General features: G+C 34.3%; 1 protein-coding gene across 2 annotated transcripts in view; it reads right to left on the bottom strand.

The window, feature by feature from the left end:
- RANBP9 (RAN binding protein 9) overlaps positions 1-20,001 on the bottom strand; it is a 76,779-nt gene that overhangs the window by 52,049 nt on the left and 4,729 nt on the right. For both annotated transcript variants that reach the window (XM_016123263.2, XM_036237007.1), the window contains exon 2: positions 11,592-11,703. In XM_016123263.2, coding sequence (XP_015978749.2) covers positions 11,592-11,703 — 112 coding nt within the window. The remainder of the gene's footprint in view (positions 1-11,591; positions 11,704-20,001) is intronic.

Below are 20,001 nucleotides of genomic sequence, written 5' to 3'. Positions count from 1 at the left end.
TCCACAATAATATATCAACCCTTCAGTTTTGTAATTCTATTATCTCTCAAAGAGCTATATAAATACACAAGATCTTAAATTAAGGCCTGGCGATGTGTACTAAAATGGTCTTCTAGTACCTAATTCATTTGTCTTGCCTTCTACGTAATAATTAAGACAATAAAACTAAGATCAACAAAAGCATACTACTAGTTTGAGGGTTCCTCTAAAAACTCTTTGTTAAATAATGTCATCTGCAGTTAATTACATCAACAAAAACAAATAAACATAACTTGGTTTCCTGCCTTTTTAAAGTAGTCCATTGTACTGCTAATTGTAGGGTACAGAAAAGACTTTATTACATAATATGATAAAACAAATCCTACTGTTTACCTCATAGGTACCAATTTATGACTCTAGTAAAGTAAAAATTTTGGTTAATAAAATTCTTTACATTCCAATCTATATTTAAAATCCTCTTATTTTTCAGTATGTCCCTACGAATTAATGAACAATGAAAAGCAGCAATTCTAAATCATGCAAATAAGTTAGTAAGAAGCTGCTTCACATTTCAATTGTTTAAACTTTACAGATACTATCCATTATACCAACTATGGAGACTGAAATATATTTTACTGTTTGGTTTTTCAGTGATAACATTTCTCTTCACAAGGGTTATAACTTAAAATTTACATCAGACCTTTAAAATTTTTTCATAGAAAATCTCCAATTTTTAATATAAGTAGAAAAAGTGTCTTTATTTGTATCATGTAAGAATTTTTAAAAAGAAAAATTACATCAAAAATGAAGACAAACTAAGTGGAACACAAGAGTGAACAGACACCACAGGAAAAATATGTAACAGAATAGAGAAAATTTTTTAAAGAAGAGAAGAAAATGGGTTTTGCCTTTCTATAGAAGTTAGGCAAAGAAAATCTAACACACTACACTCTTAACTGGAGTCCCCCCAAAAGAAATCTATATAATGGAATAGGATAAATGCTTTAGAAACATTTCTAAAAAAAGAAAACTTAAACCTATTATTGAAGGCCATATATGAAGGTTAACACCAAGACATATTCTAAGTACTGACTGATATTAAAAAAAAAAAAAAATCTTTGGGGATCTAAACAAAAAACCAAGTTTCCTACAAGGAAAAAATGGCTTAAGACTTTTCATATCCAAGTCCACAGAGCTCACAAGAAAGTGTAAGCCATGGATTTTATATCCAATCAAACCTTCAAATATAATGGGTATAATAGTCACAAGCAGTTATGAACCATGGAAAATGTAAATAATATTGTTCTCATGAGCTCTTCCTGAGCTCTCTAGTGAAGAATGTGCTTCAGACAACCAAAAAACCTAAAAGCAGCTTTGTAACAAGGTCTGGTGGTAACTACTAAACATACAGAATTTATAACTAACACTAAATGATGAGGTAACAGAGTCGTGCATGAAAATGTTATATGTTTTTACAATATAGATATAATACAATTAATAAGATGGAGAAGAGGAGAGCTTATCAAAAAAGGCATGAACTATCAATACACTGGACTACCTAAATGAATCTCAAACATATCATATGTTAAATGAAAAAACACCATACTCAAAAGGTTACATGTATATGACATTTCCATTTATGACATTCTGGTTTCAAAAAGAAAAACTATAGGAACAGAAAACAAATCAGTGGTTGTCAGGAGGTAGAGGTGAGAGGAAGATTTGATTATAAAGGGGCAATAAGATGGAATTTTAGGAAGTGAGGGAACTATTCTATATCTCACTTGTGGTAGTTCTTACGTGATTGTATGAATTTGTTAAAACTCATAAAACTATACATCCCTCTCAAAAAAGTGAATTTTACTGCATGTAAATCAATAATAAATTTTTAAATGCCAAAAAAAGATAGCAAGGAAGGGAAGTGAAGAAGAGGTTACTCTAATTCCTTTACTGTTCATAACAGAGAATATATTAACGGAGGGGAACTTCAGGTATTAGTATAAAAGTTTCTAAATGTAAAAATATACTAATCTTCCCCCTGCTACACAGCAAAGAAAATAAACCACATCATAAAAAAACAAAATTCAAAGTGACAAAAATGTTTAGTTTCTTCCTCTAAAAGCACTAGTGTCACCAGTTACCTGTGATATACGTTCAGAGTTTTCTATGTCATTATTTGCTTCTATTTTCAAAAGGAAATAATGAAGAAATTAATCAAGAACTAATAAAAATAGTTACTGCCTGAGGTGGGTATGGGGAAGCAGGAAAAAAAAACAATAAGGATGAAGTGAGAATTCTGTGAAGTGCCGTCTTGTACAGTTTTAAATTAGGAACAATGTAAATGTTTAATTGTTTTACATAAGAAAAAAGCAATCTCTAAAAATGAAAGATAAACTGAAATCAGTGAAACTAATAATATGCCAATAGGTTGCAAAACCATAGAGAAAAGAATTACTTCAAATGACCATAAAGCACAGTATTTTGACTATATATCTTTAGTGGAATAGACTCTAAAAACAAACAAAAAAACTCTAAGTAAATCATATGCATGAATATAAATGCTGAATCCTCAAAAAGTCATGAGAAAAGTGCAGTATTTTTCTTTTAATATTTGTTGACACAAATCTCTATTTTTTCCTAATTAAAATATGAGGTTTTTATTTAGACTTGGTACTGTATTAAATTTCAACCAAAGATTATAATTTTTCCATTCTTATATGTTCCTGTGTAATTTCTAATTTTGTTTTTTGACTTGGTTGGGAAATGTCACTTAAAAAAGCTAAAACCAAATCTAGAATGTTGCATTATAAGAGTAAGAATATAATAAATGTAAAAAAAAAAAAATCACAGTATTTAATCAATATTTCTTTTAGCAATAATACTGGTATTTTAATTTAGAAATGTATAGTTACGTTCTAGAAGAAAGCAAATTAAAAAATCATGTCCGTAACATTAGAAACAAAGATGTTCAGAGAAAGAAAAGAAAAAAAGAGATACAAGTGTAAAATTAGAAAATTCAGGTAATACTGATTTGGAAACTCTGCAATTTACTTTGAAATGCATTAAACAATTAGATTGATTGATGCATGAATAGATTTGGGATAAAGCAAATACAGCAAAATCCTAACTAAAATCTAGGTGATGGATATATAGGAGTTCACTGTATTATCTCTTCTGTATGTTTGAAAATGTTGGGGAGGAAAACTGCTTAGATTCTGGTCTAAATCACAAAGAGAGCAACGCTGGGATGAACTTCGACTCTTAACCAGCCTGTGCCTCCACCCCAAAACCAATACTATTCTATAATCATTTTAAATATTTCAACCATCTCACCAGAAAAACCTACCCAACTGCCATATCATCCATGAAAAGTCAGAAGGTTTAGAACCAACAGACCATTTCTCTTTATTTTGGAACACTTACTTTCACCTGATTCCAGCAGTAAACAAATAGCAAGCATTTGGATATATCTGATATATTTTGAGATAAACAAAAATAGACTGATTAAAAATTACTATTCTGGTTTTGCAAAACTGAAATATGATTTCAAGTAATATATTCGTTATTAACAAAGCTATATAACTCCTTAAGGTTATACTGAAGGATTACGGGTATCTTCAAGATCTTATTAAAATGAGATTTTCTCTCTAAATTTTTAAACTCAATATATTAAGCTGAAGGTATAAACAGTGGTACATATGAGATTAATATATTTTTAAAATCTATTTTATGTGATTCAGATACATCTTAAACCAATTTTTCTTTTTTTTTAGACTGTTAAATTTTTTTTTTTTAATAGAGAAAAAAAGGCTGGGAGAATATACCCCAAAATGTCAACTATGGTTTAGTATGTATGGGTGGTAGGATTCTAGATGTTTTTAAAACTAGTTACACTTTTTGATTTCTCCTTTTGCATTAGGAATGCATTACCTTTTAATTATTTAAAAAAAAAAAAGGTTCTTAAATCCATATTCATTTGCTAGGTATAAAATAACTAACTGATGGAGTAAGGGGTAAGGGTGATTTGAAATTTCAACGACAATGAAGATAATCAACTGGAATATAATTTAAGAATGTGATGGTTTCATATCTTTAGGTCACTTTTCACACATTCGATGGGTACTTTGTTAAATTATATTTTCTTCACCAAAAATACCACTCCTACCATCTTTAATGGTTTCAAAACACAGGCAAAGGAGTATTCAGAATTGAACATTCAGGTCATTACGTAAGTACCAAGTACCAACACGCTATACAAGCAGAGAGCTGGCGGTATACAGATGTTATCGCTACTCAACTCCACTCAGTCAACATTTTTATCCAGTGCCCATTTTGTGCCTCACATTGTTATATGCACTGAGGATACAGTACTGAACAAAACAGACCAAAAACCCCTCCTGTTTCTCTTCACGAAAGTTGGTTTTCATTGCTACATCCTACCTGGCAGTGCATTATTTTTCTGAAAGGATCAAGAATTACTGTTTTCCACAAGAGCAACACAGCTACGCAGTTTACTGGCTCCATTATCTCCATTCCTTACCCTAAGTCTTTGACACACTGTACCAGCTTCCATCCCATCTTTTAGGAAATTACTATAATGAGGATTAACAACCTCTAAATGACAAACCAGCAGATACTTCAATTCTTTTAATTGACTTCCTTGGCTTCCAACACACAATACTCTCTAGGATCTTCCTTCTAACTCTCTGACCATTCCTTCTCAGAATCTTTAGCTAGATTTTCTCCTCTTATATGTTATAAATATGGTGTTTCTCATTTCCATCCAAGGCCCTCTTCTTTTTTCATGTTACATATCAATTCCCATGGCTTCAACAACTTACATTCTGATGACTCCAAAACCCACCTACAATTTTGCTCTCTCCTAAATCCCACTTATTTTTAGTCAATGGCTTGCTATTGCTATTAATCATCTGAATGTCCCACAGCAATTTAAACATTATTCCCATCATTTGCAACTTCAAAACTCCACTTCCCTCCAGTACTTTATAAGCCACAACACCATCTATCTAATCAATTGTCTAAGTCAAAAATCTGGAAGTCATCCTTAACTCTCTCTCTCTAAACAGCTATCCTCACCACTCCCACCTCCTAATCAAGTTTTTTTAAACATTCTAAACAGCTAAAAATCTGTCTACTTTCCTCACTTACTCCACTACACAGATTAAGACCTCAATTTAAAATATTAGCCCAACACATCTTCGATGTCAGTCTCAAACCTATTTTCCACATTACCATCACAATAACCTCTCTAAAATGCAAATCCTATTGTTATCATTCTTTTGCTTAAAACTAGCACCTAAAAGATGAAAGGTAGTATCTATTAGCATTAGCAGTCCCTCATGATCACCCTCATGACCAACAAATTCCTTCCACAAAACTTTGTGCTGCTCTTTCTTCATCAGCATCAACAGCACTAAGTATGAGCAACAAGCACTCTAATAAAGTACTTTAAATGAATTATTTCATCTAGTCCTATGAGGCTGACACTATTATTTCCATTTCACAAGAGGAAACAGTTTGTCAGAAAGCTCAATGCCACATTACTAATACGTGGTAGAGCCAATATTCGAATCTCCATCTATCCAATCCCAAAGTATTTCAATAAATTACTTAGCAAAAGTGACTAACTAGCATCGAAAACAGCTATTCATCTTTAAAACCTGTGCTCATAGACTGTATCTGGAGGGATTCCTAGGAACTTAGTCTAAAGAGGGTAAATGGGTGGCTGAAGGACAGGGAAGTGAAAAAGACTTGTTACTTTCTTCCTCTTCCATAACCGTAGGCAAGCTTTCTATGGAGGCTTCCCCTATCATCACTTCATCTTCCAAGAGATTTGGTTACTCCCTCCGCCATACTTCTTCTGTAGTTTGATCATATGTCTATTATTATATATTTTTTATTCTATTATGTATATTTTATATTATATTTATTTATTGACCTGTTGATTTCCCTTCTTACCTGCAAACTTCTGAAGGGCAAGGACTGTCTTGGCCAATTTGTCCTTGTAAATCCTAGATTACCAGCACAATACCTGGCTCATAAAAGGTACCCAACAATTAAACCACCTCCTCCTCTTGTATTTTTTTTTATCTCTATCAAAATCCATGACTAGTCTTATAACCCAACTCCTATCTCTAGCCATCTGTCACATTGTCATCACAATTGCATGCCCTCCCCACCCAGTATTGCCTTTCTAAAACATGTATCGCTGTCCTACTCAAAAAGACTAAAGGCTTCCTACTACCTATAAAGTATTCTACCTTAGAACTATCATCAAGGCTTCCATTCGCCTGTAAACTCTTCACTATAATTCAAGTCTCCAGCAATAATGAGCCACATACCTCAGCCAAAGACACCATACAGTTCCACTCTTCCCATGAGACTAGTCCAGCTATTTATCACAGTTTGCAATAATTTTCCCCTACAAAGTTTCTCAAATTCTATCAAATACTACTTTCTTTATAAATCTGTTTCCTTGTGCTAGAATTAATCATTCTCTCCTCAGTTCCCCCCATACTCTCTCAATCTTACAGTCTTAGTATATTTTAATCTAGAGTTATTTGCATATGTCTGCTCCATGCCCTGCCCCACTGTACCCTCCAAATACTGGATTCCATATTCCTTGAAGGCAAGGGCCAACATTCAGTTCACTGAATGCATTTATTGAGTTTCTACTAAGTGCCAGATCCTCTACTAGGAACTATGGATATGATAGAGAAGAATAACTTCTTATTTACACTTACTCAACTGTGACAGTTACACATTCTGTGATATCTGTTAATATATCCCGCTTCCTAATGTCTTTGTTCACATTTTCCATGTGTATTTCCACTTGCTGCTTATCTTCAGTTGAAACTAGAAGACCCTGTAAAGCCTTGTAGAGCTAGACGGAAAGGTTTTTATTTCTTTTCCACATCCCCCAGAAATAATTCAGAAAGTTAGCAAGCACAGAAGCAACACTCTGAAGACTGTCCTTTATCAACAGCAGAATTATTTAGGAATAGCACAGATACTGGATTACTTGCTGGTTTCTCCTGAATCACTGGTAGAGTAGCACCAATATTTTGTTTGAAGAGCTGAAAATACTGTACTCATCTTAAATATTAATTCTAAAAATTTTCAAATATAAAATTTATTTTCTCTCACATTTAGAATTAATTGTATCTCCACTGCCTTTATTAGTATGCATAATTTAAAACTTGAAGGAAACTCTTGAATTGAAAATACATTCATGAAACACAGACTTCTTTTAGAAATTCATTTTGACAGTCAACAATCACTAACAAGAACACAAAATAGATATAAGCCCTTTAAATATGTCTCCTAAAAAATATTACGCAGGTAAGGTGCCTTTCTGTTGTTGTGAAATGAATGAGAACTTTATTTTTAAATTAATCACAACATTTAAACAGGCTACTTTGTCCTAAAAAAAATTAAGCTTATTTTGCTAAACATATACAAAAATTACATTTAGGTTAAATGAAAATTCAAGGCAGAAAACAAAACATTATTTCTCTCACTCAATGAAAGCAACTTCTTTCAAGCTTATTTCTTAGGCAATAAATAAATACAAGCAACAATCATTAGCCATATTCCTAATTTTCCAAGGCAAACCTAGAAATAATGCATATCAGATAAATTAAGAGGCAATTCATGGACCTACAGGTTATTATGCTGACTGAAATGTCAGACAAAGAAAGGAAAATACCATATGATTTCATTCATATGCAGAAACTAAGGAACAAAAAGAACAAACTAATCAAAATCAGAAACACAAATACAGAGGCCAATTTGGTGAGGATGGAACGGAAGAGGGTGGGGGGTAGGGGGGGGAAAGAATGGGGTGAAGGGTTAAAGAAGTACAAATTAGTAGTTGATAGTTGGTCACAGGGATGAGGAGCACGGCATAAGAAAAACAGTGAGCTTTAATATATTAGCTAGGTGGAAAACTAGAGGAGAGGAGGAGCAATTTAGGGGGATCGTTCTATAAACTATATAAATGTCTAATGTGCTGTACACTTGAAACAAAACAATTTAATAAAACAAAACACTTGAAACAAAACAATTTAATAAAACAAAACAATTTAATTAAAAAATGAAAATAAAAATAAAAATAAACACTCCTAATGATAAGCATATTCAGAGATATAATGGGATCCTAAATTTAAGGAAAATGTTAAGGGCAAGCTCTCTACTTTTCTTTAAAGTTAGCATGGGGTTATAGAAAGAACATTAGGCTGGGTGTCAGAAGATAATTGTAGCCCTACTCTACCACTACTCACTGTAAGAACCTGGACAGTATGTCACTTAATTTTACCTGACTTCACTTCAGTCTCTATTTACAGAGTATACTGAATAGAGCCATCTATATATTTATACAATCTATATCTACAGTTTTATATGTGTATATATGATATATATGTGTGCATGTGTGTGTAGATGCAAGTATAGCATGAATGTTCTCTAGAATGCAGATGCTACTTTGTTCCTTTAGCATAAAATTTACGTGGTATTACAAAAAAAAAAAAAAAGAGGCAATTCATAACCAAATTTTGCTATTTCATGAGAAAATCTGCTGAAATGGCAATTTCTCTTTTTAAAAAACTGAGATCTTGGACCCAAATATATATTTACCTGTCCTCATCTTGGATAAACATACTATCTAAAAGAAAATTCGATTGTAAATTACGTATAATAAGCTCTTATTTGCACCACTACAAATAAAAGGTGACCAACAGTTGTTCTTTCTGGCCCATTCTTTATAAAATACCTCTTGATACAGTTAAATACATCTCCAGAAAGATATACTTGGCAAAAATTAGAGATAGGACTTGCTTTTCTTCCACACATTTCTTGTCCTTCCCTTCCAAAAGCATTGAGTTTGACCTAGAACTTTGTTCAAAAAGTTTACCAGAGAGATAAATAGAATCTGACCAAAAAAATACAATAGACTTCTCCAAGAATATACAGGAGGTAGGTACTATTTCTCATCCATTCATTAATTCATTCATATGAATGTTAGCTATAAATTAAGTACTAGAGTTAAAGAAATATAAAATAGTCCCTTGCCATTGAATCTGTAAAGTTATATATCACCAATGGGCAGACAATTAAAACAGTATAGATGTTACAGTTAGTTTGCCCAAAATATAAAGGAAGCATAGAAAAAGGCACAGTCCTATTCTGGGGAGGAGAAAGTGCCACAAAAAAGATACCTTTGCACTAGGGCTCAAAGAATAGTTAAGCTAGGCAAACGGGGTAAGAGACAAGAGAAGCTGAACATAAGTAGTAGCACTAGAAATATGAGCCAGTGTGTCCGGTCAGAGAACTACAAACATGACCTTATAGCACCACATACCTGTCAGATATCACATGCATTTTTTGCAGGTGTAGATTGTGATTAGAAACAACAGGTCCTTGGGAGAATTTTCTAACCTAAAAGGTTTGTTCCTAAAAGGTTTATGCTGATTCAACTCTGTTTAGCATCCTATCTTCTATTTTCTGGGGCTTATTTCTCTAAGCCTAAGCTCTCAGAAAAGTGGAAATGAAGGTTAACCGGATGCCCCAGTTACAGCTTCCACAGCTCAGGAAAGATATGAGGTATAAAGACCTGGAATTTAACTGGAATAAGTGACAAAATGAAAACTGCCCTGAGAAACATTCTATTCAATTTAGCGGTCAATTCATTTTTTTTTTAAGTATATCTGTAAGTCATTTCTTAACCATTTCCACACTGTCAACAAATGATTACTATCAAAACAAATTATTGCATTTGTTGGGGAAAAAAGGGAGAAAGGGAGGGCAAATAAAAATTAAGGATTCTTCAACATCATTACTGATTGGGGAATTATAAATGAAACCACAAGAAACCACCCGATACCTATTCTAATGGTTAAAAATTTAAAACAAAAAAAACCCATAACAATAACAAGAGCTATTGAAGACAGAGCGACAGGAACTCTCATACACTGCTGATGGGAATTCAAACTAGTGCAGACACTTTGCAAAACAATTTGGCAGTTTCTTGTAAAGCTAAAATCGCACCTAACACCCCATCCAGTAATCTCACTCCTAGATATTTACACAAGTAAAAAACTCATTTACATAAAAACCTGTATACAAATGTTTATAGTGGCTATATTCCTAATTGCCAAAAACTGGAAACCACCCAGTCCTTCAGCTGAAGACTGGATAAGAAAACTGTGGTTGGTTCATCAAATCAGTAATAAAAAGGGCTGATCTGCCAAGATATATATAACAACAAAGATTAATCTCAAATGCCTTCTATTGAGTGAAAGGTGCCAGACTTAAAAAGTTAAATACTATATGATTCCGTTTATAAACCATTCCAGAAATGGCAAAACCATAGAAACAGAAAACTAATTTGTGGTTGCCAGGAGCTGGAAATAGGGAAGAGTTGTTTACAAAGGGTTATGGAGGAATTTGGGGTGGGGGCAGGGTAATGGAACTGTTCTATATATTGATTGTGGTGGTACAAGTATAAAAAAACTCACAGATCTACATGCTAAAAATGATAAATTTTACTATATGTGAAATACACCTAATTTTAAAAATTAAAGGAAAAAAAAGAATAAAGGATCCCAGCAACAAAGGGATAAGCCTGAAAAATTAGAAAGGAGTTAGTTTTCATGAAGAATCCTGCTAAAAAGTTGTAATTGTAGAACTAGCTCAAACTGACCCTATCCAGTTTCTACCAAGATACTGAGTTGTTTTTCAGACACAACAGAATAAAACTGCAAGTTATGCAGTGGAAGCCTGGGAGAGGAGAGAATTTTGACCCCCCCAATTACATCTGGAGTCAAAGGACCTCCAATCCCACAATGAAGTTATCAGGAAATACCACAGGATAGATCCAATGATTCTAGGTAATTAGTTCTTAACCAGAGATATGCGCCAAAACTCCTTGAGGAGCTTTCTCAAAATGGCTATCTTGCCCAAGCTCTGCTTCTGAAAAATACTGATCCAGGAATATTCAGGATAAGGCCCAAACTATTTTTAATAGTCCCATAAGTGATTCTCATGAACAGATACAAAGACAACACACTGATTACAAGTTATAAAGCAGTGATATAAAAGTCAGTTCCAGGAGTCCTAACTGGAAGCTTCTAAACCACATCCTAAACCTCGGAAACTACTTCCCATTGAGAGTGTACAAACATACATTTCCCTGATCTAAACCTGAAATTCTAAACGCCAACTCCCGTAAAACACCACGCATTTTTGGGCTTTAGCTAGCTTTAAGAAGTTTTAACTTCTCAGCAGAATTCAGAAAAAAGAGAGTGTAAGAAAAGGCATGGAAAATGAGTCACTGTCTATTGTTTAATTCCAATTCTCTATTTTAATGACAAATCTACCAGAAAAAATCTTGGTTAATTTCACCAAACATTAGCTTCAACTAGTATATAACCAAAACCAGATCCAACCTGCTATACTAGAATATTCAGATTCCACTTTTCCAATTACCCAAATTTCCAAGATTCCAATTTTCCAATTACATCATAAACATCACGAATCAAAACAAAAATAATCATCCAAGAACAACAATTTTCCCCACCAAAGTTTACACTTACCCATCTCTTCCCTTACTGACAATTTTTACTTCAAAATAATAAATCCCACAGGCTGCTGGTATTGGGTGTGTGGCACGAACTGATGCTGCATCTTTTGGAGTTTTGCCATGACCTGCATATAAAATAGAAAGGAAAAAATTAAATGAGATATTCAAATGAAAATCTTAAATAATTCAGGAATAAATATGGTTTTTACAATGATATATACATTTCTGCTTCCATCAATACGAATAATTAAAAGTACTAGTTTTAATAAAGTTTCAGAATCTGAACACATTGAACCTAGCAGTCCTTTATGAAAATGAAAGTATTTTAGAGCAGACAAATTTTTAAGAGGAAAAAAGGCTGCATGATGAGAATGATCTTAATTTTATTAAACTAAATTTGCATATTATTATAAAATTCCTAAACAGCACTTTTGTCCAAATGGCCTTTTTTAAACCAGAAGAATCTGTATCATAGAGTATATTTTTAAGTGAAATTTTATACAATTAGATTGTATTGGCAAAACCGCTTTTTTACTTTAAGAATTTTCAATTTTGTTCTTTGACATATCATCATTAATTCTGTATATAGTCTGATTCATAAAATTTCTTTGGTCAATTGTAGCCTGAGAAATATACCTGATCTCTAGTTGTATTTTCTTTCTTTTTAAAGAATATAAAACCATACCACTGCTGACATCTTTAGGAAATCTCTTAGATAACGCCTTCTAAACTTTTTACATTAGCTATTCCTCATTTTTATCCCAGAGGGTTTTCTTCACTCAAAATCACCTTCCCTGTCTTTTGTCCAAGCGACAAATTATCTTGAAAGCTAGCATGTAAACAAAATCAAGTAAGTGAGAGAAAATATGCCCATAAAACCACAGAGGATTAAAGACAGAAGCTGCTGGTCAGAAAGTTCTCAAAGAGAGTGAATGAGACAAGTCTCCACAATCCCCAAAAAGGCTTTATGAGAAACAATTCTCTAAATCATTGTTCAGGCGTTTTAGTTAGATGTGTTTTACCCAATATATCATTAATCTTTCAGTCATATTATAACGATATCTTCGCAAGTAGCAGAATGCCCTTAAAATGATTGTTTCGAAAACAAACCTTTTAAGTCAAAAATTATGTCTTAGCCATATAATAACTATCACAAACCAATGACATATTTTCCCTTACCACATACTTTATCAAATTGCCAATGCATACTCTATCATTAAACAGTTAAGTGTACACTTGCAATGGAAATTAGCACATGTTCACGTAGCCTAAAAGAAACTGACTGAACTCAACCACTCCTTTCTATTACCATGAAAACTTGTGTTAACAGATGTCTTAAGTATATGTACCATGAGCATAAGTACTCACTGGGAAGCAGTAAACCTAGCTAGGAAGATAAAAATGGAAACAGCAATATATAGATACCCCTAAAACTGCTTTAAAATATGCACATAATAGATTTATGCCAAACTAAGTAAAAAAATAAATAAAAATAATGGCACAAATTTGCAGAATGACACCAGTCACTTTTTAAAAAGAGACATTTAATAAATCATGGTTTCAGCAAAGCATCGTTTTCAGTAAAAATATGTCAAAATAATTGAGTTGCCTGGGAAAAGGTCATATATACTAAACGCATTTTAAAAATTTAGACAAATATAAATCCAAAGAAAACCTTAATTAACCTTGGAGTCCTAAACTAACTAGCTTTTATATTTGGTTTGGTTTTTTGGAAGGGAAGTAACCAAAATTTTTAGGGATAAGGTAAACTCAAGGTCTACTTATTATTAACGATAACAATAATAACAAGTGATATTTAACATACATTTAATGCTATGTGAAAGGCACTGTTTTAAGAGAATTATATTAACTCATTTAACATTCAAAAGAACTTATTAAGTAGGTATTATTTATTTTTATTTCACAGTTGAAACTAAGGGAAGATAAAGCAACTTGCCCAAGGTCATACTGCTGTGTGAGAATTCCAAACCAGCATTTGTGCTGGGATTTAAATTCAAGAAGCCTGATCCAGTGCAGCTCTGAACCCATATGAAAGATTTAGTTACAACAAGGATTTTAAGATAATTTCATATGTATTCCCATCCCCTATCTTTGCTACTTCTATGGGAAAGGAAAAAGAAAATATTTAGAGTAAACAGCCTCTCAAAAGTATTAGGTGCTTTTGTACAGATTTTTCTAATTCAACATCTATGAAATAGATTCTTATTTAAAAATGGAAAGATTCTTAAGGAGGTTATATAACTTGCCAAAAATTAGCAGAATCATGTATTAAATCCACATACGAATTAAAATCCCCTACATTTTTCCATTATGCAAAAATAACTGTAAAAAAACTACAAAATCATAAACCTTCGAGGTTCCATTATATTCATTATTATGCTCTACTAAAACACTGTAGAAAAATATGTCGAAAGATTTTGTTTCATTTTTAAATTAAATTTAAAGACTTAAGAAAAAGTCTGGATGCCAGATGAAAAGGACTCATACTATTTCTCAGGTGAGAACACACCAGTATTATCAGAGTGAGGATCCTATTTCTAATAATGTTCATCAGCAGGAGGTTTATTACCTTAAATTCTGTGGTGACCAAAAAACCACCTCACACTACTAAAGTGTAAACTTTTAAAATATAAAGTCTTCAATTTAAGTGTTTTCTACATGGCTCAAGAAGGAAATACATTAATTGTTTCAAAACTCTAAAGCCAGCAAGGTTAGCTCTTTTCTATTCAAATAACCTGTAGACTGCATTTCACTGAAATGGAACTAGACTAAATAAAGTCCACCTTCTATCCCCCTCCACTCTCTAACATGCAGCCAAGTGCCTTTCTGGAGATATAAATCAGCCTTCCTTGAACTACTATCCCTCAATACAACTGCAATTCCTTCTTAAAAGCCTAAGGAAAAAGATCAACTTCCTGAAAACCTTGTTTGATCTCACCTCTTTCTTTCTGTTCCAGCAACATTTGCCTGGCCAGTCTTTGCTGAAATAATTCCCTCTACTGGAGAGCTCTACCTTTCCTTCTCAGCCTGGTTAGGTCCTACTCATCCTTTAGATCTTAGCCCAAGCTTTAACTTCTCAATTATCCATTCTCTAACCTCTTAGCCTTGCTCTAACCTCTTTTTTATATGTTCTCATAACAAAATGCTTCTTTCCTATATTAAACATTAACACACTTTATACTTGTGATTTTGTTTTTGCATTTTAATTCCTACTGACATCCACCCTAACTTCAATCATTCCTTCCTGGAGCCACACTTTGAATTCTGACATCACCTGAAACTATTCCACCTCAGAAATAAATTCTCGTAAAATCTGTTCTGCTACAAAACACACTTGAATACAAATTGTGTATCTTGATACAAATTAGCTCATATGCACTTGATAAACACGGGAATGATGTCAGCATAATAAAGAAGTCATTTAACTGATAACACAGCTTTTCCCAGTACATTAATGAATTAAAGAGACAATTTTAGCAATATACAAAAAACCCTAAGTCAAAAAACGCTGGGATTCCTACAGAAGTACATTCCTATAATGCCCAATGTTTAGTGGCTTCAGGAACTGTTATATCTGCCACTATCTAAAGCCATCTGGGGAAAATTCAAATGCAGTATAGATCAGAAAGTGCTAAGATAGTTCATCTTTGTTTATATCAGTATGGACTCATGCATCTCATGCGTATTTATTTTATACTTTGAGTTATAATTCAGTACTACTTTATTTTGTTGCTCAAAAGCTACTGGGAGCTTTTTCACTTGGCTCCTCTGGCACTCCGACATACTTCCATTATGTGTTTTTTGTTCTCTGTTACTTTCTGGCACAATAAGATGCTAGAGGCTCATCTTGTATATTTCCTGTCCCAGTCCTAAAATCAGCTATTTCTCCAAGGAGCTCTGGCTCTTTTCATTACCAAGTGGCATCAGAACGCATGCTCAAGGTACTAGGTATGCTTGTTGTTACTGGGGTGTCATTACTTTTAGGTCCTTTCTTTGACAAGAGCAAGGAAATATATGTATATAAACTAAACCCCTCTATATACACATACCTATATTTCCCTATATAATCATGTGCCAATATTAAACTAAATATGAGTTCATACTTATGTCTCCAACTCTAATCCATTATCACATGGATCATTCTAACCTCCTCCCCACCTCCAACTTCCTCATTTGTAAAATTCCATGCCACGGTAAGAGACCCAGCTCCCACCGGCTGCCGTCCATTTATTTAATTGTTCAGTTCTGGTATAACTGCATAGCAGTATCAGAAATGTTAACTCATATCCCCATGGAATATGACTTTATCAACAAGGGTTCAGTGCTTAACTTATGTAGTTTATCTTACCTTTAGTTTTACAGACTCCACTGATTTCCAGTTACTTAAGTCAGCACCTTTCCCCTCCCCTTCTCTGAAGCTGTTTCATACATTTGTAAACGATAGTGTGGTCACATGTGCATTCTATCCTGGGATTTCCCCCCTCCCTTCGAAGTGATTTTTTTAATTTGTATACGTTAAGGTTCACTCTTCAGGCTATAAAACTTCATGGGTTTTATAAATAAACAGTGTCATGTATCCACAATTACAGTATCATATAGAATACTTTCACTGCTCTAAAAGATCCCCTGCTTTGCCAATCCCACCCTTTCTCTCCTCTCAAGCCCCTGAAAACAACTCATCTTTTTACTACAGTTTTGCCTTTTCCATAATGTCAATTTCCATAAAGCCAATTATAATGGTTTCGATATAACTGAAATCATACAGAATATATAATCTTTTCAGACTGGCTTCTTTCACTTAACGATATGTATTTAAGATCTATTGTGTCTTTGAAAGGGTGGATAGCTCATTTCTTTATCACTGAGTAATATTCTACTGTATGAATGTAACAATTTATGCATTCACCTACTGAAAGACATCTTGGTTGTTTGGGGCGATCAGGAGAAAACTTGCTATGGACATTCATCCACCTGCAGGTGTTTGTGTGGGCAAAAAATGTTCAAATCAGTTGAGTAAATACTGAAGAGTTCAATTGCTGGATCATATGGTTTAAAACTATGTTTAGCTTTGTCAGAAACTGCCAAACCATCTTCCAAAGTGACTGTATTATTTTGGATTCCCACCAGCAATGTCTGAGAGTTCCTGTTGCTCTGCATCCTCACCAGCAATTGGCATTGTCAGGTTTTCTTTGGATTTTAGCCATTTCAATAGCTAAAGGTATGCATTTCCTCTCTGTTAAAAAGAAGCGGAAAAAGGGCTAAATCTTGAATCAGATTTTTATTTTTGATTAGCACTGTCAAGCACTCATATCTCTAAGAAGGAAGCCCAAACCCAAGGGCTTAAGGATGTGAAGAATCAGCAGCCTCTGATATTGGGCACAAATGCCAGTGGAAATTTAACTGGGCTTATATTTTATGAGGACTGTTATTTTTGCAGCGTTCTGGTTACAAGGTTCCACAGGTTTAAGTGGTCTGTCCAGCCCTATTTTTCCCATAAGCCTTGCAACTTTTAGAGTGCAATTTTGTGGAAAACTTGGTTTTTCCAGCAACACATTTTTGGCATTATAGCAGAAATACCTCTACCTTCTTCTAGGACGCAGCATCCTATCCTCTCCCCTTTCTAAAGACTTCTTTTCTACCCTTTCTCTTCAACATCAAGGGAATTCCAATTCCCTGCATCCTTTCTTGGTTTGTTTGGGGTTTTTTTCCTCCTTTTTCCTCATCCAGAAGGTGCTACATGGTAATTACTTTAAAGCTCCCAAATAGCCTTGATTTCCCTCATATGCCTATCGTTTCATCACACCCAAACAGCAAAACGACAGCCTTAGATCAATATCATAATCCACCTTCCCTACTCCTGCACTGAGCAGTTGGCCTCTGATTAATAAAGTCCAACAATCTTGCAAATAGCCACCACTATGAACTAATGATATCGGCTGGGTTGTCACACTGCTATTATCAACAATACACTCAGAAATTTTAGTTTGCTTGTTTCCCATTCCCCTCGGTGGCTAGTCCATATTTTCTTCATTCACTTTAAGCTTTAAGTCCTCTACGTGAACTCAGTGAGTAAACTATCTTGCCTACTTTATTATAAAATGGGACTGAAGTGGGACTCCATCATTATATATGGTCACTTTCTACTCTCCACTCTATTAAACTGGTTTGTGTTCATACCCGTCTTCACCTCTTTCACTATTATCAGAGAAACAGACTCTCCTCTCCAAGACCATCCTATGCTCCTGAATTGCTTTCCTCCCTCCAAGCCCTTACTGTCAGCCTCCAAGCTTATATTTTCATCCTTTCTCTTCAACCTATAACAGCACAGTATCTCAAAAATGTATACTTTTCAGTGGTTGGTAGTAAGCATAATGAACTTTTTAAAAAACTTTAAGGTAATAAAACAGGTACCATTTACCTGGCTTGTTAAAATATGTTCAATTCTGTAGATGTTTATTAGGACTCCATACCTTGCACCAGCATACTCTCATCTAACCTGTCACTTCAGTTTTACCCACAGAGCCAAATTAAAATGAGACTTACTTAGAAATCATACAATAGCCTCTAACACAGTACTTTCCAAATGGATGTTTAGGGATAATTTTGCTTCTGTGGGTTTTCATCTTACATGCTGCCATTAGAAGCTAATTTCCAGGTACTACATAACTCCACTATCGGCCAGTCACTTAAAAAAAAAATACATATCCTGCTTTAACCTCTATTCTCCTCTAGATACTGCCTAATCTCTTTCCTCACATATATTTATTAAGAGTAATCTATATTCGTTATCATCTCTGTTTGGTTCCTTCTGTTTATTCTGATTTTTGCCCCCATTATTTAATTCAAACTGTTCTCCTTAAAGTCATGATAATCTAACTTCCAAATCTAGTGGAAGATTTTCTGTGCCTTAGCACTAAACCTATCTGTTGCATTTGACACTAAAGATCACTTCCTCATTTCTGATACTCCTCTGCTCAGCCTCTGTGACATCACACTCTCCTCTGTCCAGGTATCTCTTAACTACTCCTTCTTGGGTTCCATCTAGCCTTTTAATGTTGGATTTGCTCAGAGTACCATCTTTGGCCCACTGCTCTTCTCACTTTACTTTCTCCCGTACACTGAGTTTCAACTACGACCTAGAGGTGACTCCCCAAATCAGTTATGATTTAGATATCTCCCAAGCTCAGGTCAATTATGGTCCATGCCAATCTTCCTAGGAGAATCTGCCTCGCAGATTCTGAAAAGAAGTGGAGCCCAGACCATCCTCGTGCGTGCGAGGAGGATGTTTTGTATTTCATAACTAATCTCACACCCCTTTAGCTGATTCAACAAAGGTTAGCACTTGATGTAAAGGCCATCAGGCCACCAATTCACACTGTAGCATATAATGAAAAGCTCTGTAAGAGTAATGACAATTAGCTAGGCCAATTTGGTAAGTCTGTTAGGAATGTGAAATAGTAAGGAAAGGATAACCCAGACAATGGGGAAAAGAAAAGTAAGAAAACCAGACACTAGTGACTGTAGCTGAGTCATTTTAGCAAGAGAATAAAGTGAAAAGTCATGAACTCCAACTGTTGTGATTACTTGGAACTACCTTATCTCCACAAGACCTGTTTCTGTTCTTTCCGTAAAGCTTGCTTCTTTGGCTGATTCTTGTTTCCATGAAGTCAGATCATCATTACATGGCTAAAATTCCCATCTTTACTCATCTCCAAATATACTGTAATACTTCCTTGCAATCATTATTTGATTCATGGTTCACTGCAAGAACCTAACAGACTAGAAACAAGCATTGGCGTTGATCTCTCTCTATCATTCTATCACATCCTGACAGTGTTAACTATAAAACATCGCAAAAAAGTCTGCTCTTCTCCACCCTTACCACTGACCAAGTTCAGGTCCTTTTTTATATGGTCTGTTCCAACAGACCTTAAATGAGTTTGCTATTTTCCAGTCTTGTACCCCTTGAAACTATCTTCTAATTAGTTGTATAATCGTGACAAAAATAAAAATAAGCCAGTTGCTTCCTATTTAAAATCCTTTAATGATTCCTCATCTCTTACAGAAAAATATCTAAGCTCAATAAAATATTCTATAAGGCCTCTCACGATCTTTTTCCAGCTGCTCCTGTCACACACTTAAATTCCAACAAGCCCAAACTGCTTGTAGATCCAAACATATGCTATAATTCTCTACGCTTTTTCAGTTATAATGCCCCGCCCCTCCTCTTTCCCTGTAGACCACTCATCTTTTAAGACTACCACTGGCCTCGTTCCCTCCTAAAGCTGTACCTGATCCACCAGCTTCATCCCTTCTGATGTCAGCCTGGCGTAGATGCTCCTGTCCTCCACATTACTCTTTGTAAAATTCCTTTACTACACTCACTGTTTTATGTTCTTTGA

Source organism: Rousettus aegyptiacus, unplaced genomic scaffold (genome assembly GCF_014176215.1).
Source record: "Rousettus aegyptiacus isolate mRouAeg1 unplaced genomic scaffold, mRouAeg1.p scaffold_m13_p_1, whole genome shotgun sequence".
Taxonomy (NCBI): Eukaryota; Metazoa; Chordata; class Mammalia; order Chiroptera; family Pteropodidae; genus Rousettus; species Rousettus aegyptiacus.
The sequence above is the reverse complement of the archived record's forward strand: the minus strand, read 5'-3'. Positions and strand labels throughout refer to the sequence as shown.